Raw genomic sequence first — 23174 nt, forward strand, 5'->3', positions numbered from 1 at the left:
ACCTCCACACGGCTCCAGCTTCCACCTTCCCCAATTCATGTAAAAGGAGACTCTGAACAAACTTTGGAGCTACAGAACCCACAAAATGATACAGAGAAGCTAACCTCCGCTGAGGACAGCCCAGCAAGAATCAGCCAGCACAGTGCTCTGGGAGCTGAGCCCAGGCCCAAGTTAGCCAGAGGTTTTAGCCCCAGGGCAGGCCTGACCAACCACCAGCTGGAGGGACTCCAGATCACCAGCAGCTGTGGCCGTTTCCAGAATTATCAACACAGATGTGAAGGACAAAGTGAAAGGTCAGTGCAGTGTGGACTTTGGGACCAGTAGTTGGGAGTGTCAGCTTTTGCCCCTGGGAAGAGAAGCCACTGAGAGTCCTCTGTGCAGCCAGCACCACATTTCAGCTTCAGCCCTGGCCTACAGACTGTACAGGGACCAAGTGACCAGTCTGAGGGATTATTGCTTTTCCTTTAACCTGCTTCGATCTGCATTGCAGTCTAGGGTGGAGGTCCTGGGGTGTGTGACCAGCTTACCAGAATGTGTGGAGGCCTCAGAGAGGGCACCCAACTAATACCTCTGGAAGCTGAGAAAACCCCAGCATTTGGTATGGAAGCTCCCCTGTCTGGTGACAGAATCCTACCGTGGCAAAAAGCCCAAAAGTCAAGTAATTGAGTGGCAACATGACCAGGCAAAGGAAGAAAAACAAACAGAAGAATCCAACATTAGACTCTTATTTTGGGGACAAAAAGGATCAAAGTATGGAACAGGAGGAAGACAGTGAAGTCAAAAACTCCTGCACCAAAATCTACAAAGGAAAATAAGAGCTGGTTACAGGCCATAGAGGACCTTAAGAAGCATATAAGAGAAGTGGAGGAAAAATTTGGAAGAGAAATGAGAACGATGTAAGAAAATTATGAAATGAGAGTCAACAGCCTTACTGAGGAAAATCACACCTTAAAAAGCAGACTGACTCAAATGGCAAAAGAGGCTGAAAAATGCAATGAGGAGAGGAATGCCTTAAAAAGCCGAATTTGCCAGATGGGAAAAGAATCTCAAAAGCTCAATGAGGAGAATCATTCCCTCAAATTTAGAATGGAGCAAAGGGAAGCTAGTGACTTGAGGAGAAGTCAAGATGCTGTTAAACAGATCCAAACAAATGAAGGAATAGAAGGCAATGTGAAGTATGTCATGGGAAAAACCACTGACCTGGAACATAGATCCAGGAGAGATAATTTAAAAATTATTCGACTACCTGAAAGCCATGATCAAAGAAAGAACCTAGAAATCATCCTCCAAGAAATTCTCAAGGAAAACTGCCCTGATGTTTTAGAACCAGAAGGCAAAATAGAGGTTGAAAGAATCCACCAATCACCTCCTGAAAAAGATCCCAAAAAGAAAACTCCTAGGAATATTATAGCCAGTTTCCAGAATTCCCATATCAAGGAGAGAATATTACAAGCAGCCAGGAAGAAACAATTTGAATATTGTGGAAACACAATCAGGATAACACAGGATCTAGCAGCTTCTACACTGAGGGATCGAAGGGCCTGGAATATGATATTCTGGAGGTCAAAGGAGCTGGGATTAAAACCAAGAATCACCTACCCAGCAAAACTGAGTATCATGTTTCAGGGGAAAATATGGTCATTCAGTAGAATAGAGGACTTTCAAGTATTCTTGATGAAAAAAACCAGAGTTGAATAGAAAATTTGACATTCATATACAAGAAACATGAGAAGGTAAACAGAAAAGAAATCATAAGGAACTTATCAAAGTTGAACTATTTATATTCCTACATGAAAAAAACAATAATTGTAACTGATGAAACTTTTCTCAATATAAAAATAGTTGAAGGGAATAGAAATACATATAAATAGTCTTTATTGGAGGGTAAATAGGCATATGATTACATATGTAAATGTGTGTGTATATATGTTTACAGGTATATATAGAGGTTACAGGACCAATTTCATAGGAAGGGATGATACTTAAAAGGTGAAATTAAGAGGTGAGAGAGGAATATAATGAGAGGAGAGGGGGAGAGACAGAATGGGGCAAACTATCTCATACAGAAGAGGCAAGGGAAAATGGGTAAAATGGAGGGGAAGAACAGGAAGGCATAAGGGAATGGTTCAACCTTATACTCATTAAATTTGGCTCATGGAGGGAATGACATACACACTAAATAGGGTATCTCACCCTACAGTATAGTAGAGGGAAAGGGGATGAGAGGGGGGATGATGGAAGGGAGGGCAGGTTTGCGGGGGGGGAGCAAAGTTGGAAGCACACACTTTTGAAAAGGGACAGGACCAAAGTAGAGAACACATCAGGTAGAAGATGGGATAGGAGGGAGGGAAATATAATGTCTTCTACAATATATCTACTATGGTAATGTTTTGCATTAGCTACACATGTACAACCTATATTGAATTGCTTATCTTCCTAGTAAGGGTGAGTGACAAGGGAGGAAGGGAATGAATCTGGAGTTAAAAGCTTTAAAACCAAACATTATATATATACATATATACTATAATTAATACTATTTTACATGTAATTGGGAAATGAGAGGAAAGGATATCCTGGGGGACCACTATTTTAGGGAGGTGGGTAGGGGAAAACCAGGGAGAAAATTTGTAACCCAAAATCTGGTAGAAATGAATGAAGTAAACCAGAAGTTAATAAAGCATTTGGGAAAAAAAAAAAAGAGCTTACTACATGACAGGCACTAAGCCCTGGGGAGAAGTAAAGCCAAAAAACAAAAATGAAAAACCAGAACAGTCACTGTCTCTGAGAACTGACATTACAATGGAGAAAACAACACAAAAACTACCAGTACAAGACATGTGCTGGGTAAATGGGCAGTAATCTCAGAAGGAAGGCACTAGCATTAAAGGGGCACCAGAAAAGGTTTTTTATAGAAGCAGAGATTTTATCTGAGAGTTGTAGGAAGGAAGCTAGGCGGCATAGATGAGTAGGGAAAGCACTCCAGACCTGGAGATGGTCAGTGAAAATGCTTGCAGACAGAGGATGGAGTGTTTTGTTCAAGGTATAACAAGGAGATTAATATTTCCATATTGTAGAAAATATGGAAGGGAGTAAGGTTTAAGAACACTGGAAAGGTAAGGAGTATCTAAATTATGAAGGACTTTAAAAGACAAAGAATAGTTTGTTTGGCCCTGGAAGTGATAGGAAACCACCATACTTTATTGAATGGGTCAGGTCAGGGATGTGCTAATGATAGAAACTTAGGTCATTTTGTTAGCTGAGTGAAGGATGGACTAGAGAGGGGATAGACCTGAGGCAGGGAGGCCATCCAGGAAGACTACAGCCATAGTACAGGCATGATATGATGGGGGGCTGTCCCACGGTGGCAGTGTCAGAAAGAAAAAAAGGGGAATCATGAAAAACGTTGAAAAATTGATTCAATCAAAATTAACAGACTGGATATAGAAAGTGAAAGGGTGGATGGCTAGGTGGCGCAGTGAATAGAGCACCAGCCCTGGAGTCAGGAGGACCTGAGTTCAAATCTGACCTCAGACACAACACAAAAATTAACCGTGTGACCTTGGGCAAGTCACTTAACCCCAATTGCCCTCCAAAAAGCAAAACAAAAAAGAAAGTGAAAGGGAAACATCAAAACTGACACTTTGGTTTCAAGCCTAGATGACTGGGAGGTTGCCAATGACCTAAACAGTAAAAGGGAAGTTAGAAAGAAAGGAGAATTTGGGGGTGAAAGATAGTTAATTCAGATTTGTACATATTGAATTTAAGATGTCTACAGAATATCCAGTTGGAGATACCAAATAGCTAGTGGAGATGTGAAATTGCAGGTCAGGAAAAAGGTTAGGCCTGGATAAGTAGATCTGAGAAAGAAGAGATTGGAAGGATTCAATATCATGGTAAGAATGTAGAACAAAGTGAGAGGTTGTAAGTCAAAGAGAAAGATGGAATGATGAAAGATTATGATCAGATAAAGGAATTCAGGAGTTCATGAACATGGAAGTGGAACAGTTGTAGGTGATAGCAAGATCAAGAGCTATATATCCACATAGCTGAAGTAGGGTGAAGGACTAGATTGTAAGAAATGAGTAAACTGAGAAACTGGGAATTTAGAGTGTTAGAAGAAGTATGTTAAAGTCATATCCAGCCCTAATATTTCTCTTGAGTTTCTATAAATTTTACCAACTGCCTACGTAAAACTAGATAATCTACTTCAATGGGTCCAAAACAGAAATTCCTTTTTTCTTTTGAGGGAACCACCATTCTGGTGACCCAGGCTTATAGTTACCCTATGATTCAATGATCTTCATCCATCATATCCAATCAATTGCCATGGAAATCCTGGAAATACAGCGAAAAGAGCATTGCTTCTGGGTTCAGAGGACCTGGGTACAAATCCACACTAAAACTTATGACCTTGGATTTCATTGTCCTCATCTGCAAAAAGGGAAGATTGAACTAGATGGAATCTCTTGAATCACTATTTCTTTTTAGAATACTCCATGAAAATTAACTTTTTTAATTTACAGAAAATATAATTATACTTTGAGACTCCTCAACTGTGTTTGTACCTTGAAAACACTGTATGAAAGAGATTCCTGAAAGTTTCAGACCATACCTTGTTCTTGTCGCCTTAATCCAAGTCCCAGGCCTAGACCAAGTGACACAACCACCAACAAAACACAAAGAACCTGTTACCAAAAAAAAAAAAAGCAATTTTTAAAAAAGGGATAAAATCAAAGATTTTGATCTATGCAGATGCTTGGCATCATCCTTCCCAAATCAGTATGATTTACTGAATATCTAAACATTCTAGTTAATCAATGCAGTATTTTTGTTGAGTCATTTCAGTTCCATCCAATTCTTTGTGCCCCTATTTGGGGTTTTTGTGTCAAGGATACTAGAGTGGTTGCCATTTCCTTCTCCAGTTCATTTTACAGATGAGGAAACTGAGGCAAACAGTTAAGGATTTTCCCAGGGTCACACAGCCAGAAAGTGTCCAAGGCTAGATTTGAACTCAGGAAGTTGAGTCTTCCCGACTTCAGGCCTGGCATTCAATCCACTGTGCCACCTAGCTGCCCTACCCCAGTATACAAAAATTTGATTAATTCATAAGTTATCAAATACGCATTTACTTTTATCTTACTCACATAAGTGGAAGCAGTGTGACATAATGGGAAGGGGAGTCAGAGTACCTGAGGTTGATTCCCAAGTCTTTCACTTAACATTCTCTGGGCCTTGGTTTACCTTATCTGTCAAATGAGGGGTTTGGAGTAGATGACCTCTAAGGTCTCTTCCCTCTTTAATTTTGTGATTCTATCTGTGAAAAATAGCATCTTTATGCAATGCACAAAATACTTTAAATAAAAAGATCTAAGTTGCAACTTACTACAACAAAACATAAAGGAGCTATGACAGAGTTGCTTACTCTACCTTACAGTCACAAGGCCCCTCACATAGTGGGTGCTTAATACATTTAGCCCTGAAAACATAAGGATAGTTCATTTTTGGGTAATTAAATTTATACTTCCAATATCATCAGCCCTATCTCATTAGTTATTTACGAGTTTGTCTCAACGTTGAGCCTAAGGAAGATAAATGACTTTATTCAAAACAATGCTTGACTAGTGGAATTAAGATATAGTGGTATTAAGAAGATACCCTGGTATGATCAAAGAATAAAACTGCTTAATTACTTTCTCCTTCTAGTTATTATTCTGATGTCTGAAAGGGGTCATTTGTCAATCAATTACCAAGAAATAATCTCTCTTCTAGAAAGAAACTGGCTCATACCAGAGGACAAAGAAATCAAGATATTGAAGGGCTGTATGGCCTATAAATAATTCACCAACAAATCTGGTTTATTGCTCCTATTCAGATTAATCAATCTGGCTAATTTAGTAGCCTTCCAAACATAAGTTCTTCACATCAAAACAGTTGACAAAGGTCTCTCTTCCTGGACTTAATGTCATCATAAGAACATAGCATAGAGGTCATTTATCTCTTCTCTGTACTCTACCCAATCCAACAAGCCAATAATTAAGGTAATGAGAGGGATTGAGTGGTATCTTTTATCATAAAGGCTAATTATAGAATAACACAAATGTGCCAGTTATATGAACAGGAAGAACCTGTTTCTATTGTCAATTGTTAAAAGAAGAGGAAATTATAAAGCCTGACTTCTTGAAAGAAAACAGTTATCACAAAGGTTTATTCAGAGACTCTTTTCATTTTGAAGTTTGACATAAAAAGAAAATGAACTCATCTTACAAACTGTAAGTTATATACAATTGGAAGAGAGAAACAAAAATATGTTATTTAAGGTACACATGAGAACTCAAGTATTTTCATGGGAATAGAAACTGCATGGCATAATGAATACAGCACTGGTCTTGCAGTCAGGAAGACCTGACTCCTTCAAATATTTATTAGCTGTGTGACCCAGGCAAGTCACTTAACTACTACGTACCTCAGACAACTCCTTTGGTCATACCTACTAATTCATAGACAGGTTGTAATCTGTTTTGCTAAACAAAGTTTTCCTGGGAGGTCCCCACTTGGATCCTGGAAATAACCAGATCTTTTCTGTTCTAGCAAAGTTTTGTGCTAAATTTAAAACAATGTGAAATATCAACAAGCAATCTATCATATGTGATGACACTGAATCACTTGAACACAATAACTTTCTTGCATTCATTGCTAGACTGCTCAATAGTTTTCTATTTTAGTTGTTAAATTTTAAAAACAATACTGAAATGACAGATCTGTACTGCAGAGGCTTGATCAGGGGATATGATCAACTTAATGAGTTAATAGGGAGGTGAGTTTTTGGTCAGAGTTTTTTAGTATATCTTCCTATAGAGATAGGAACATATTCCTTGGGATATTCCTTAGTTTCAGTGACTTAGGATGAATTATTGTGAGAGTGCAAACAAAGGCTTAATAGCCCTGGAAGCTTATCTATTATGTCAGGAAACTATCCTGAACCAGTCATAAAAATCTTCAAACATAAAAAACAATTAACATTTGTATAGCAATTTGAGGTTTATAAAGTGCTTTGTAAACATTATTTCATTTGATCTTCACAAAAAAAAAGCACTGATAGACAGGTACTACAAATTTTATTATTCTTCTTTTACAGATAAGATAACTGAGGCCCAGACAGACAGGTCAAAGGACAGGCCCATGCTCATATACCCAAGTGTAAGAGATAGGTTCTGAATCTGGATTTTATCTTTTTTCCAAATATCTTAATCACTTCCTTTCACTTGAGCAGTTACAAGAAAAACTCCTCCTTCTACTACCATTAAAAAAAATATGTATTTAATTTCCTTCCTATATTCAATTAATTCCCTACAAGTAGCGAATCTTTAATTACTACAGGTAATACATATTCACAGGGCAGCTAGGTGGCACAATGGATAGAGTACTAGGCCTGAAGTCAAGAAGATGAGTCTCCCTGAGTTCAAATCTGGCCCCAGACAAGCTGGGTGACCCTGGGCAAGTCACTTAACCCTGTTTGCATCAGTGCCTCATCTGTAAAATGAGCTAGAGAAAACCACTACTATGTCTGCCAAGAAAACCCCCGAATGGGGTCACAGAGAGTCAAACAGCACAGAAAAACGACTGAACAATAAGAAGGTAGACAGTAGGAGATAAGGCTAGGTTTTCAATAATAAGCAGTTAGAACCAAGATGGTAGATAAACAATATCTGTCAATTTTCTGAGTACTGCTTGCTCATTAAACCTTAATCTTAAGGATCATATAGATAAGAAATACCAATTTATGCCATAGAGTTGGACCTTAAGGTCACAGTATGAAGAAATGGCTTTGACAGGAAGTTGAACAAAGAGTAAAAGAAGGAGAAATGGGTTGGAGTTGGGAGAGAAGCTTTAAAACCTCTCAGCCAAGGGATTTCTCCGACTCTAGACAATGCATCTCCTAAGAAAAAGGTCATATGAAACTAAGGGGCAGGAGTGGGTCATGGATAAAAGGAGATATCTTATACATTGTATTGGGTGTATATTTATGTTTGTCAAAGCCACCTGATATGTCCAAAGTGAGCTAGGCTTGGATTGAGTAGGACCCGCTCCTTAGGTGAGCTATATACCAAGTAATTTAGTAGTTGGTGGTGAGTAAAGTCATGCAAAATGCATGATTACTATAGGGGTTCTTAATCGTTTTTTGTGTATCATAGGCTCTTTTGGAATTTTGCTGAAGCCCATGGACCCCTTCTCAGGACAATTTTTAAAATTCATGCAATAAAATACATAGGATTACAAAGGAACCTGATTATATTGAAATATAGTTATCAAAACAAACAAACAAGTATATAGACCACTTAAAAAGTCACCTGGTGAGAGCAACTTGGAGCACTGAGAGAACGTAACTGTCCATGTCATATGCAGGTCTTAACTTCAAAGCTTCTCAACGCTAAGGCCTGTCCTCTATCCAACACTGTCTCTCCAATAGGACTTTAAAAGCATTTTAAAAATACTATGCCAGACATACTTAATGTCTTTCAAGGAAGCTAAGAAATAAAGGACAAATAAACTATACAGTATTATCTAATCCAATTACAGTGTTTCCAAGAACTAAGAACTCTAGCCAGTTCAGCATGTTCCCACCTTCATCCATGTCTACTCTCAGAAAATGATCAGCAATAGGGCAGAGTGGTGTCATGGGAAGAAATCTGGACTGGAGCTCTAAGAGAGCTAGTTTTGAGTTTCTAGTCTATCACTAAACAGTGGTATGATCCAGAGCTGAGCATAGTGTCTAGTAGAGAACAGGCATTTAATAAATGTTTATTAAGGGAATGAATCTTGAACAAGTCACTTAACCTCTATGGTTCTCAATTTCTTCATTTGTAAAGTGAGGGGATTATCATAAATTATCTCTAATATAAAATTACATAATCTAATGTTGCTTTGTTTTACTTAACTATACTTATTGGTTATAAGGGATATGTATGTGACTGAGAGAAATCAGTGGATAGTGAAAGTGATATTAAAAAAAGAAAAAAGATCATTGGTGAAAAATTTAAAATAAATACACAGAAGAGGGCATAAGGAAGTTAAGAAGGGGACATAGAAAAGCAGGACAATTTTATTACTACATATTAGGTTTTTTGTTTTTTGTTTTTTTTTAAAGCAATCAGGGTTAAGTAACTTGCTCAAGGTTAAATGGCCAGTTATTTCTGGGTGTGGTGCTAAGTATCTGAGCCCAGATTTAATCCTCAGGTCATCCTGACACTGGGGCAGGTGCTCTTACTGGCCTCCCCTAAGCAATTGGGGTTAAGTAACTTGCTCAAGATTACACGGCCAAGTGTTTCTGGGTGGGTGCTAAGTTTCTGAGCCTGGATTCGATCCCCAGGGTCATCCCGACACTGGAGCCGGTGCTCTTACTCGCTGTGCTACCTGGCTGCCCCCTATTAAGTTTAATTACCAAAAAAAGGTATATAACAGAAGTTGACAGTTTCTTTTCTGTTCTTTATTGAAATGTTAATGTTTGTTATGGTTGTAATAAAAAAGAAACTTTAAAAAAATTCTATGATCTAGGCCCAAAGATGTAGATAATGTCAAGAGGAAATTAGATTTATCCCATTCTGGCCCTGATGTATATCCTGATTGGATCCCTGGAAATCCAGGGCCACCTAGAATATTAGGTTTTCTTGGAACCATTACAAAATTGAGTGGAGGATGATAATGAAAATGAGGAGGGAAGAAAAGGAACAGAAGGAGAAGAGAGAAGAGTAGGAAATAATCACATGTATTGAGATTAATAGAAGAGAAGTGTGATAATAATGTTGGATTTGTAGCTAGAGAACAGACCTGGGTTCACTACCAGCTACAATCTTAGGTAAATCATTTAATCTCTCTGACTCTTAGTCTCCTGATCTACAAAATGGAAGGTTTGGATTGGATGACCTGTGGGGTCACTTCTAGCTGTAAATCTGTGATCTAATTGTATGCTCAAAGTGCTTTACATAATAAGGAGGCAGCATGATATAGCAGATAGATAGAACACTGGACTTCAAGGAAGAAGACCTGGGGTTTAAACCTTGTTTTAACGAACTAGCTGTGTGACCCTGGGCAAGTCACTTAACCTTTTTGTTATCTCATTTCCTCATCTACAAAATGATAATCTTGCACTCTAAGACTCCTTCCAATTCTAAATCTATAATCCTATGATTCCATTTGAACTGCTGACACATTCATGGGATTTCTAATTCTCTACACTAAGCACAGATTCCAAATGGGTGCATTAGGAATGAACACCATGATGTCAGGTACTTGTGGAATGGGTCAGCATTTTCGTGGGGAACAAACACTCAGGAATTTGCAGCAGATTTCTCAGAAACTCTAACCACACTACACATTTATTTCTCTGCCCAAGAAGGAACTACAATGAAAAGTGATAGTTAGCTGAGTATGCTCAGGGGATATTGAAATAGAACATTCTATAATAATATAGCTTTTAATAGACATCAAAATAGAAAATAGAATAGCAATGATATTGAGATCAAAAGCTGAGTAAGGGTCCAGAGTTTCCATCGTTTGAGGCTTATACATTTAAGAACCTGGTTAAGGAAACTGGAAAAGTTTCAGAGAAAAATAATAAATGGAGTGAAAAACTGATAGCCCTTGAGGAATTGAGATTATTCCCATTAATGATTAAAAAAAACAAGAGGGTTACTTTCCACAATTTCAGAAAAAGCTGTTAGGCTGAAGAAAATGACATTATTTTTCATCTCTTTTGAGAAAGAAATATTTGGGGGGCAGTTAGGTGGCGTAGTGAATAGAGTGCCAGCCCTGGAGTCAGGAGGACCTGAGTTCAAATCCATCCTCAGACACTTAACACAAAAACTAGCCGTGTGACCTTGGACAAGTCACTTAACCCCAATTATTCTCCCCTCCAAAAAAAAAGCAAAAAATAAAATATATTAAAAAAAAAAAAAGAAGGGGGCAGCTAGGTGGTGCAGTGAATAGAGCACCGGCCCTGGAATCAGGAGGACCTGAGTTCAAATCCGGCCTCAGACACTTAACACAAAAACTAGCTGTGTGACCTTGGGCAAGTCACTTAACCCCAGTTGCCCTCCAAAAAGCAAAAAAAAAAAAAAAGAAAAATATTTGGGTGTGCTTGTCCCCCTGTTGTCTATTATTAGACCCTATATTGGAAAAGAGAAGCAGGTGGCAGAGCCGCTGCCAAATTTTCAGGTGAGTTAAGGAGAGTTTAGGAACAAGACCCAAGAGACTGGACTTAGCTAGACAGCAACAAATTTTACTCCCCTGGGGGAATAAGGGAAGGGAATGGTATATAGCCAAGGAAATATCACAGAATCCCCATGTTACAAAAGGGTGAGATGAAGATAGGGATTGCCCACTTATGGGTTAGGAATCTATGTAATCTAATCTGACTAAAATTTTTCCTACACAGATGACATATATAAGAACAATTTTTAATGGAGCCTTATGGGTCTTGCCATAGATTCTGCAGAAAGGATGGAAGGAGGGGCGGCTAGGTGGCGGAAGTGAGTAAAGTGCTGGCCGGGAGTCAGGAGGACCTGAGTTTGGTTCTGGCCTCAGACACTTAACACCCACACAAAAAAATTAGCCGTGTAACCTTGGGCAAGTTACTTAACCCCAGTTGCCCTCCAAAAGCAAAAAAAAAAGAAAGGATGGAAGGGGTGTTTACTTCTAAGGCGAAAGTCTCCAAAGCAGACTTTTAAAGCACTTTGCCTCCCAAATATCCAGTAAATGAGTCATCAAGACTTTGCATCATGATTTACATTCTGGACTCTAAAGCAAGAATTTCTGAGCTCCTTGGTTAATTATAAAATAAGTAAATCTGTAGTTCTTTTCAGTTTATTCTTTTACACATCCCTGGCATATGAAGACTGGCTCAAGCATGTTCTTTGCCAGTGCAGCTAGGTTGAAGAAACTCTCTTCAAAGCTTTCTGAAATCTGTCTAGATAGTTACATTGGAATCTAATCCTAACTCATCTTTTAGAAAACTATTTGTAAAATGTTGCTAAACAAAATAACATACATTTCAGTTGTTGCAAAGATAAACTTTCTGCATTTTTCATATAAGTAAATGAGGAATAATGGCAGAGAAAAAAGCAACATGAAATCCCAAAAAGTAAGTACCAGCCTCATATTTTGCTTAATTGTTTAATATTTGGGGGAGAAAAAAGCCCAGAGGATTTGACCACAAGGTAGGATTCAATCCAAAACATGAATAGGTAATTACTGCAATGCAAAAGACATCAATATTTGTAAATGTTCAAATAAAGTTGAACAAATATGCTAACGCTCATAACAAATCACATACATGTAATTCATCATCATGGCAAAGAATCAACATAAAATACTGAAACTGTTGGTGCTTCTTACCCCAGAGAGTATTTTATATCTCTTAAGAGTGCTTCTTTTCACAGGTTCTTCTGTTTGTAAAGCCAGCATTGATTCCACCATTATTCTGCTTGTTTTGGGAGTAGTCAGTAGTTGCTCTTTCCCTCTGTTGGCTAAGAGAGTTCTACAAGGCAGATCGATGGCATCAGCTTATGAAGATCTGTGGAGGACTGAGGCCCTAGAGGGATTGGGCAATCTAAAAGTATTAAAAAAAAAAAAAGCAATTACACATGACTGTCAAAAGATAAAAGTCCAGTTTTAATGTACTGTAGATAGCCCCATCAAGTGTACAATAACCAGATGTCACTACATACTGTTCTACATGTGCTGTTCCCTTAAGAATGAAATAGCTTAAATTACACCTGCTTCAGTGTTTTCTATTCTCCTACAAACCTAAAATGCAACAAAAAACAATGATGATAACCATCTTAATTTCTTTCAAATCAACAATAGTACTGGGATAAAAGTAACCTGCTAAAGCTAATTTGCTTGTGAAGGGAGATACTGTTTCTTAAATGAAGAAAATGCTCAAATTTAGGAAGTTTGCATTGCTCTGGACATCTCAAGAGGTCCTCTCTCCTAGGCTCCTAATCAATCACACAAGTGTTTGTGCTGCTCTATTAAAATATGTAATCATTTCTAACATAGAGAATTCAGTGTCTTATATAATACCCAATCAGGAAGTCTTCAAATTTCAGCCCAAAATCCTAAGGTTATTACAAACATCACTCCCTTAAAAATACGCATATTAAAAACTTTTCCTTTATAACATGCAACCTTTATTCCTATCCTAGGTTCCCCATTCCTTCTAGGTGTGCCAGTTTCACTGGTTATATTTACTGCCTTTATTCTTCACCAGGGTCACCCCATCTCCATCATCCTCTCCTTGTGCTCCTTTTCTCAAAATCCCTCCCTCCTTACCTCTTCCTTCTCAGACAATGCCTAGTTTCTTTCCAAGTTCAGTTCAAATGCCACCTTCTACTAGAAGTCTTTCCAGTTCTCTCCAGGTTGGTGCCTCCCTTCACCTTTAATTCCTGTTTAACTGCACAAAGCAAAGCTTCTTTGGACTTGGACAAGAATATCTGCATAAGAAGGATCCAGGAAACCTGTTACGTAGGGTGGGGCGGGGTAGAGACAATGCCTTGTCCTTGAGGCCTCTTTTTCCTTTTTTTCCTTACATTTTTTTTTCTCCTGCCTTAGGAGATTAAGAGAAACTTGTAATTTTCAAATTCTGCATTCTCCCAACCCCTAGACTGTTTGGTAACTATCAGGCAAATAATCTTTCCTGGGTTTAGACAGCCTACTCTACAGAAATAAAAATTTGGGAAATGTTTCAAACAGCCACTCTAAACTAAAAGGAGGTTTTTTTGATCCCCTTATCAGGAAGAGTCTTGGGGAGAAAGACTGAGATCTGAACGACCCTAGCTCACTGGAACCACCTTGCTTTTTGTTCTAAAGGACTTGGAATCTAGGACTTTACGAAAAAGGAAATGAAGCCTCAAAGCTGATACCTTGAAGGAACACAACTGATCCTTGAGTCAGGGTTGTGGCAGCTTTTCCTCTTAGGGGGAAAAAAGCTGGTAAAAAAAAAAAAACCTAGCAAGTTCTTTTGAGACACCTAGGTGGTACAGTAAATATAATGCTTTGACTCAGGAAGACCATAGTTTGAATCCTTCTTCCAGAGCTTTACTAGTTGTGTGACTCTAAAGAAGCTAGCCCCTCTCAGTCTCAGTCTCTTCATCTGTAAAACAAGAATAAGAAGTTGTTATGGAGACTAAGATGATAAATGTAAAGTGGTAGGCAAAACTTTAAAATACTATATAAATGCTAGGTGTTATTATGGCAGCACCCTAGCTAAGAATTTCATCATTTCAGAAGCTGGGTACAGTACATCATCCAGCAGCCCCCATAAAGTGGTTGGACACTAATGGCTCAGAGTGAGTGTAAATAGCAATTGTTTCTGTTTTGGTCAAAAACCTTGAGGGTCTTCCTTCTCACCTATGTGTTTACCTTTAATACTAAACCAGAGAACAGATTTTTTTTTTTTTGACTAGGTAAAAGAGGTTATTCTTTACTTCATTCCTTACCTAGCCTTAATCATTGAATGAGTGTTGCCTCAGTCAAGCTGAGACCTGGGAAAGATCTTAATTTAAAAAGGCCATGGTCTGCCACTGCATGGGGGGGATCTCCAGTTGTCATGATGTATATCTTGCCACTTGACCCAGGTGGTTCTGGAAGAGAGAGTGAGGCTGGTGACTTCACACAGCCCTCTCTCACTTAAGTCCAAATCAATTGCTAGTCATGACGTTATCTTCCTGATGTCATGGTCCCCTTTGAGAACAAAGGGTAAACAACAACAATAAAGTGGTATCTAACTGAGAATTATTAGACCAGCAGGGAATAAGACCAGCCAACAAAGACTATGAGGAGAACAACGTCAGAGTGACCAGACTAAAGACAGCAGAATCTCTACAGCCCTACAGCCTATTCATGTGTTTGCCTTGATTATATTTCCATGGGACTGGCTTGGCCACATGAGGTCCCTACATGCGTGCCTTTCCACTTCTGCTCTCTATGTATGCCCATTCTTCCTACTGATGCGAGATGTACCTAGATGGGGAATACTGAATCCTAGATTTATGAGGGAAATGTTTTGTTGTTACTTTTCTTAAGATGACATTTTATTAAATGCCTTTACTTTGAGTTTCATATTCTCTGGTTTACTATTAAAGGTAAACATATTAGTGGGGAGCTGTGAACTATGAATTTATTAGTGTGGACCAACAGAGGATCCTGGACTGGCTAATTGTTCTTTGAAGGACCGCCCCCTGGAAGTTTTGGAAGGTACCTCTGGAGTGCTACAATATTTACACTTAGATGTGTATCTATGGTTTCCCTGATAGAATGTTTTCTCCTTGAGGGTGTTCAGGAATTTCTCAACCCTGAAGTCCTAAGAGCCTCCCAAGACACTAATTCTTCCCCCCCCCCCCTCCCACTCCCCCACCTTGGCCACTTTGACTGGAGGTCAAGAAATCTGGAGACAAGGTCTAAAAATAGCACCTGGGGATGAGCTTGTACACTTACATAGGTTTTTTTGTAAAAGCCTTAGGGGAAACATAGGCTGTGGAAAGGTGCTTAGCCATTTTCCTTTTGGGGAGTTTTAGAGTAATAGGGACAGGATGTCAGGTAATTTGGGAGCGAATTTGGGGGAGGCCTCCCTCAAAAGAGAATTAGTGGGCTAACCCTATTGTTGAATAAAATACAAATTGTTATCACTCACAAATACACAATGTTTGTGTTTAGGAATTGTAAAATCCCCTCATCTGATCATAATTTATTGGCTTTCCACCTCCCACTGGCTTCCCAAACCAAACCCTGCTCATTGTTTTCCATATAACCTCCAATTCCTCATCAGTTCATCCCTTCACTAGTCACTTTCTCCTCTTTCCTCCATCTTATCCCTTTGGTGAATCAAACTACTCACACTGTCCTCTTCTCTTGAGTCCCTGGCTCCCTTATCAAACTGCCAATTGTGTATTGCCAAGCCTCAGTGTTGGATAAATCCCACCATCCTCTGCCTTGAACAAATGCGAAGAAAATCACATAAACATTCTGACTGGATCCACTACAAATATGTTACTCAACCTCAACTCAGCTCACTCTGCTGCTAGACAATCCAACACCTCCTTTTATCAAATCACTATCCCACTCTCCAGCAGCCATCTCCAGTTGCCCTGATCTATATCTTTGGGCCCAGAAAAAGTGAGCTGGTGACTTTGCACAGCCCTCCCTCATTTAAATCCAATTTACTTGCAAGTCCTGTTATCACCTTCCTGATGTTATGGTCCTTATGGAGAATGGACAAACAACAACTGCAATCCCACTCTCCACAGGAGCTCTTCCAAACCTTTTCATACTTCCTCAAACCACCCATGGCTCCTTCTTCCCCTACCCTCTCAACTAAATATCTCACTTATTATTTTACAGAAAAAGTAAGGCCATTCACCATGAGCTCCTCTTCTCCCCTCTTCCTCATTTCATATCACTTAGGTACCTTCTGACACTGTCTCTTTCCCCTGTCTCATGAAGAAGTCAGTCTACTCAAGCAATATAATTCCATCTCATTTCCTCCAACAGATTGGCCCTCTCATTATCCTCATTCTTTTACTTATCTTCATTTTCTCCCTGTCTACTGGCTCTTTCCCTACTATCTATAAACATCCCCATTCTCAAAACACCCTCACATGATTCTTCCAACCTTGCTAACTACCGTGTTTCCCCAATAATAAGACCTATCCCGAAAATGAGCCCTCCCCTTACTGTGTAAGATTCCTCTAAAATAAGCCCTCCCCAAAAAATAAGCCCTATTGAGATTGCTACTGTAGTGAAGGTGATCCCCTGAGCTACACGCTACATTACGGTACCCTCTGTATGCACCGTTGCCCCCCCCCTGTGAAACGCATGCCGCGCTCTGAGCTGCATCCAATCAGAACTGCAGCAGTGAGCGTGTCATCCTGTTCTTCCCCAGTGATTTGCTTATTGAATAAAGGTACATTTTTTTGTTCACATTTACCTGTTTATTAAAATTGCTGTCAATGTTCATTAAAATAAGCCCTCCCCTGAAAATAATCCCTCTGGTGTTTTTCTGTCCAAAAAAATTAATAAGACAGTGTCTTATTATCGGGGAAACACGGTAGGTGCATAAGGCTGGGATTTTAGGGAGGAGTTAAGGATTAGTCAGTCCCTTTTTTTTTTTTTACCTTTTTGGAGGGCACTGGGGTTAAGTAACTTGCCCATGGTTACATGGCTAGATTTTTTTTGTGTGGGTGTTAAGTGTCTGAGGCCAGAACTGGCGCTTTATTCACTGTGCTACCTAGCCACCCCCAGAGTAGTCAGTTCTAAAAGGAACATGTACTTTTGATATCTACAGCGCAGGCCCAGGCGTATTGCTCAGAATTCATTGGGAAATAGCCCAAGGGTGGGATGCGTGGAGGTGTGGTTTTAGGCTTGAAACGTCACTAAATCAGCTACCATGTTTCTCCGATAATAAGACACTGTCTTATTAATTTTTTTGGACAGAAAAACACCAGAGGGCTTATTTTCAGGGGAGGGCTTATTTTAATGAACGTTGACAGCAATTTTAATAAACAGGTAAATGTGAACAAAAAAATGTACCTTTTTCAATAATGAATTCAATAAAGAACAGGATGACGCGCTCACTGCTGCAGCTCTGATTGGATGCAGCTCGGAGCGCAGCGTGCGTTTCACGGGGGGGGGGGGGAACGATACATACAGAGGGTACCGTAATGTAGCGTGTAGCGCAGGGGATCACCTTCACTACAGTAGCAATCTCAATAGGGCTTATTTTTGGGGGAGGGCTTATTTTAGAGGAATCTTACACAGTAAGGGGAGGGCTTATTTTCGGGATAGGTCTTATTATTGGGGAAACACGGTAGCAGGCAGGGCTGACTGAGAAGTACCTAGTCTGCCACCCATCAGTGTCATGTTTGACAAAATGGATGTTGGGAACCAAAGCTAACAGGGATTCAGGATGTGTATAATTGGCTAGGGAGTTACCTAGACATAGTCCAGTGAAGGATTCATAGGTGCAGCTGGTTCTTATACTAAGGAGAGATAAACAGTTCATGAATGCTTGCTAGGCAAAGTGCTGGCAGGGGAAAGGGGCAGGGATAATGCTCTGAGGCTGGGGATATTTGAGGCTAGAGAGAAATGTGATTTTACAAACTGGGATTCAAGCACAGACACCAAAGCACCCCTTCAAAACCTCAGTCCCTTTTCTGTCATCTGAATCTTGGATTTACTTCTTCTGGGTCATTATATCCTTAGATACTTGCTGCACTTGTTTATTCCATTCAGTCTAGACTTTGAAACACAGGAATACATCATCTATTATGACTTATACCTAGGAAGGCCACTTCTCAGCTACCTGAATTTTGGGTTCCTCCTTCCTTAGACTTTAAGTCCCCCATTTTTGTCCTAGAATTCTGTGTCCAGGACACTGCCTCCTGCATATTAAGTCCTATACATCTATACATTTGGAGTCAGTTTTCCCAAAGTGCCCTGGGCAGAATCTGTAGGGTTCCAGAAACCCAAGGTGTCCTGAGATCAGGAAAATCTTGCTCCAATTTTTTTTTTGAGAGAGTGACTGAAGCCTGCTTCTGATGACTTCATCAGGTTCCAGAAACTTGTGCTCACTCCCAGCTTCACCTGGACCACCATCTTCTTATCATTTTCATGGCAAGAGCCTGATATTGTCTCTGACTCTCTGAAAGAACCACCTCCAGAGACTTCTCCAATATCACCAAAGATACTTAGATTCAGAAGCCTAGCTCTTCTGTTGACATATTCAGCAGTCTCCTCAAATCTCAAGAAATGGAGGTTATTTTGGGGTACAAGATAAAGGGAAAAGAGTACTGGCTACAGGATCAAAGGACCCAGATTCAAATGCTCATTCAGATGCCTACAGCCTGTATGACTTTGGGAAAGTCACAACCTTCCTGGGCCCCAGTTTCCTCATCTGTGAAGTGAGGGCTGGTTGGACTAGAGAGCCTCTGAGGTTTCTTCTAGTTCTAAATCTGTGATCCTATGATCCTATGATGACTGCTCAAATGCCCTCCAATGCTAGAAATATTTTGTGAAATCATTTTTAAATTTCCTGAACTCCAGACACCACCACTACATTCTACATTGATTCATATCGACCTAATGAAGTGTATCTCTTGAACAAATAAAACTTTGGCCTCTGGATTCTTCTCCTAAGCCACAGAAAATTGTCCCTATATTACCCTTAGCCTAGTGTAATAGTAATGGTAATTTGAAGATCTTCCCTGCCCCTTAATAAACCTAAGGGAATTTGAAGACCTTCCCTGATTTGAAGATCTTCCCTGCCTCCTAATAGGTCGAATGTAATCACATGGAGTCTGGGGTGGGAGGAGTTTGCAGAAAGGTGAAGCAGAGCCCACAGAAAGGTGGGAGTCAGAGCAGTTAGGGCTGGAGAGAAGAGAGGGTGTACCCAGGGAAAGAGTTAGGCTTGTAAATGTTTGTTTGTGGAAAGGCTAAATGATGGCATGGCTCTCTATAGTGTTAGGGTGTATTAACTTCTTTGCTATTATGATGGATTTGGCTTTCTGGTTTGGGGATTTGATTTTCTGGTGCCTGAATAAATGTTTTGTTTCTGTCTTCTCTATGGAGAGTCTATCATATTTTGTGATTGAGAACTATGCCAGCATATTTATAGTCACCAGCGGCACTGTGAGTATTGCGTTGGCACTACACCTAGCAAGCTGCCTATTTAACTTGAGTCACCAGAATTTCTATGGTTGACCCTGAGACTCTGAAATGTGCCATTGCTCCCAGTATTTCCCTGTAACAGAAGAAACTGTCACTATTGATATCTCCTAAGCTACTGCAGCCTAGATCTCTGGCAAGAGGCTCAGATTGCAACATGGGAACAGAATAGAATATAACCTGGACACCAATGTGAAGCTGTTGCTGAGGGCTATGGAAAAGGAAGTTCACCCTAACAAATCATAGAGTAGCTCCCTATTTGATTTAATTATTCTTGCAATTTATATGTTAGGCACCATAGGTCCAGGTATTAGGATACCCTTCTCCACCACTGATGTGGATACAAAAGTGCCCTAAGGATTAATAATACAGGTTACTTTCCCAAACCTCTGAGGGGATTTGTGGCTTATTCTTAGCCCATCCTGTAACTTGAGGGTGCCTTAGTGCCCCTTTCCCTTATTTCAAAATACTATGCAACCTGTACCAAAAGAATTGTTTTTGTCCCCCTTATCTTGTGTTCCTCAACCTTTATCATTCATTTCCCCAACCTGAGTCACAACAATTTTTCCTTATCTTGTAAGCAACCACCTTCTTGTTTGTACTTATCTGGTCCCTAAATCTCCAACCCCCATTAGAAACCCTAAGATTACAATCGTCTTCCTATTGGCTATGTAACATTGTATGTATAAAAGCCTGGTCCCTTTTCCTATATCAATGCCTTTGTTTAGCTTCTTGCTAAGTCTCAGGCCCACATGTTTTTGTGTGAATAAAGCTCCCTTTGGCTAAAGAGGTCTGGTTGAATACTTTCCAAAAAATCTGAACCAGCTCTCCCAACCCTGAAGTCTGACCAAACCACTACCACCCACCTAGCCTGTTCTATCTTTTCCTTCTCATCTCCTGCTTCTTGGGAGCATGGATCTCCATTTTAATATCAGCTAACATTTAAACAGGCTTCAGAGACTGCAAAGTTATTTACATATTTTCTCATTTTAATCTCATAACAACACTAAGCTAAATGCTTTTATTAATCCCATTTTACAGGTGAGAAAGCTGAGCCTTAGAAATGTGTCTGAGTCAGAATTCCAACTCAGGTCTTCCTGACTTGAAGTTCCGCATGTTATTCACTATACCATTCTTCTTTACTTGGGAAAAACATGAGAGAGCTTAGTAGATGGTGATAATCATTTGATAATCATTAAATATCATATTTTGGCCAAAGTCTGAATTAATCAAACAGACTGCTTTGCCTTGATTTAAAAAGGCCTTTTTCTGTGTCAGCAACTCCAGAAACCAGATAAGGTTGGAAGTAGGATTTAAAACAGGCATCCTGAGATCATAAATTCCAAACAGACCCAGCTTTGTCTTTGCTCTCTGAGTGAGCTTGGAAAATACCTCTCCTTATGTCAACAAAGCAGAGGAGGCTTACTTTATGGCCCTTAAGGATGAAACCCTTAACTTGAGTAATGGGACTTTTTATCTTAATATTTTCTGGACATATACTATGTTATGGAATGTTAATGGTAAAGAAAACACAGATATCCTGGTTCATAATTTCAATTGACACTTTGTGAACTCTCTTGTTTTATTGTATTTACCATTTATTCAATTAAGAAAACTCCTTTCTCATAAATGATTAAACATTTATGGGGATCATAAATGTGCGGGACACAGCAACCCTGAATTAGAATGATTCTAACATGTACTTAAGCTCTCTCATCCTTTTGTTCATCAGTTAGGATATATATAGTTCTCCTAACTCCTTGTATAAGACCTCTAGCCTTAAGGGAATAAGAAACAAATGTTGTAATTGTACATTACTATTTATTTGTCTCCTTTAACCAAACTTTTGAAATAGGTTGACACATTTAAGATCATTTGATTTAATCATTTTGATCATTAAGATTTAAGATCATTTGAACCCCAATAAGGGCCAAAGCCTGAATTAATCAACTAGAAGAATTACCTCCGCCTAACATACATGCTTTTCTTTGTTCTCTGAGTAAGCCCTGATCCTGTGTCGACAACTGCAAGGCCAGATGAAGCTGACTAAGACCATTCCTTTGTTTATGGTCATTAAGGATGAGGCACCTCAACCCCCAACACAATCTTGAATGACAGGACTTTTCTTATCCTAGTATTTTATGGACATATACTATGTTATGTTATGTTTGTTACGTTATTGACAGAAGAAACACAGATATCCTGGGTTGTAATTTCAATGGACACTTTGTCAACTCTCTTATCTTATTGTCTTTATGACCTATTCAATTAAAAATATTCTTTGTCAGGGGCGGCCAGGTAGCTCAGTGAGTAAGAGCACCGGCCCCAGAGTTGGGATGACCTGGGATTGAATCCAGGTTCAAATACTTACCACCACACCCAGAAATAACTGGCCAGGTAACCTTGAGCAAGTTACTTAACCCCAATTGCTTTAAAAAAAAAAAAAAAAGAAAGAATATTCCTTGTGCCAGCAAGGTGACTGCAGTGAATAGAGCATAGGAACTGAAGTCAGGAGGAACTGAGTTCAAATTTGACCTCAGATACTTTACACACTAACTAGCTATGTGACCTTGGGCCAGTCACCTAACTCCAATTGCCTTGCCTTCCTTCCTCCAAAAAAAACAAAACAAAAATATTCCTTTCTCATGCTATGGTTAAACACATATGGAGATAATAAATCTGAAGGACACAGAAATCCTGAGTTGGGATTGCTCTAAAATGTATATGACTTCTCATTCTTTTTATCAATCAGTCAGAATTAAAGCTCTGATTCCATGTGCACATTTGCTAGCTTACATGAATCAACATTATGAATTGATATACCACCTAGCCTGTTTGCCTCTTTTAACCAAAATTTCAGGTAGACAGTGTTAAGCTTAGTAGATCCTCAGGGTCTATTACTCAGATAGTCTGGGAATCCTCAGCAAGACCCAGGAATTTGTTCCAAGGTGGATAGGAGGTTTGGGTGGTGCAAAAGCACTGGTACCAGAACACTGTGCCCAGACACTTGACAGGGAGAAGAGCTGGGGAGAAACTTGGACAGGAGGAGCATCCCATGCAAGGCACTAATCCTCCATAAGCTTCTACCAACTCCTACCTCAAGAGGGACTTATTCTTGCTCCTCTAAAGCCCAGCTTTACTGGAGGAAAGAAACAAGTTTTCCTGAGAGCAACTAATTTACATGGTGCCATATTTCAGAACTTTTGTTGAAATGTATGCATGCCCAGGATCCAGCTACAGATTCACATGTTTTGGAGGGTCAAGAAGTCTTCTTCAGAATCTCCAGAAATATATCTACGTCTCTTTCTTCCTCCTCCTATAGTTAAACCTGATTTTTTAAGCATTGAAAATTAGATACTTTGAAATTCCATTTCTAAAAAAAAATAAAAAAAAGAAATTCCATTTCTTATTCCATATACATATATATATACATATATATTACTAATCAGTTAATAGTG

The 23174-nt window shown here is 39.3% G+C and overlaps 1 protein-coding gene across 1 annotated transcript in view; it reads right to left on the bottom strand.

Annotated features, from left to right (window-relative positions):
* Positions 1 to 23174, bottom strand: part of ENPP3 (ectonucleotide pyrophosphatase/phosphodiesterase 3) — a 144114-nt gene that overhangs the window by 113515 nt on the left and 7425 nt on the right. Inside the window, exons 2-3 of the mRNA XM_069077389.1 lie at positions 12391 to 12604; positions 4613 to 4685 (exon numbers count right to left, since the gene is read on the bottom strand). Coding sequence (XP_068933490.1) covers positions 4613 to 4685; positions 12391 to 12471 — 154 coding nt within the window. The 5' untranslated portion in view covers positions 12472 to 12604. The remainder of the gene's footprint in view (positions 1 to 4612; positions 4686 to 12390; positions 12605 to 23174) is intronic.

Source organism: Petaurus breviceps, unplaced genomic scaffold (assembly GCF_028583685.1).
Source record: "Petaurus breviceps papuanus isolate PSGF00001 unplaced genomic scaffold, PetGlider_PUasm1.0 90977, whole genome shotgun sequence".
Lineage (NCBI taxonomy): Eukaryota > Metazoa > Chordata > Mammalia > Diprotodontia > Petauridae > Petaurus > Petaurus breviceps.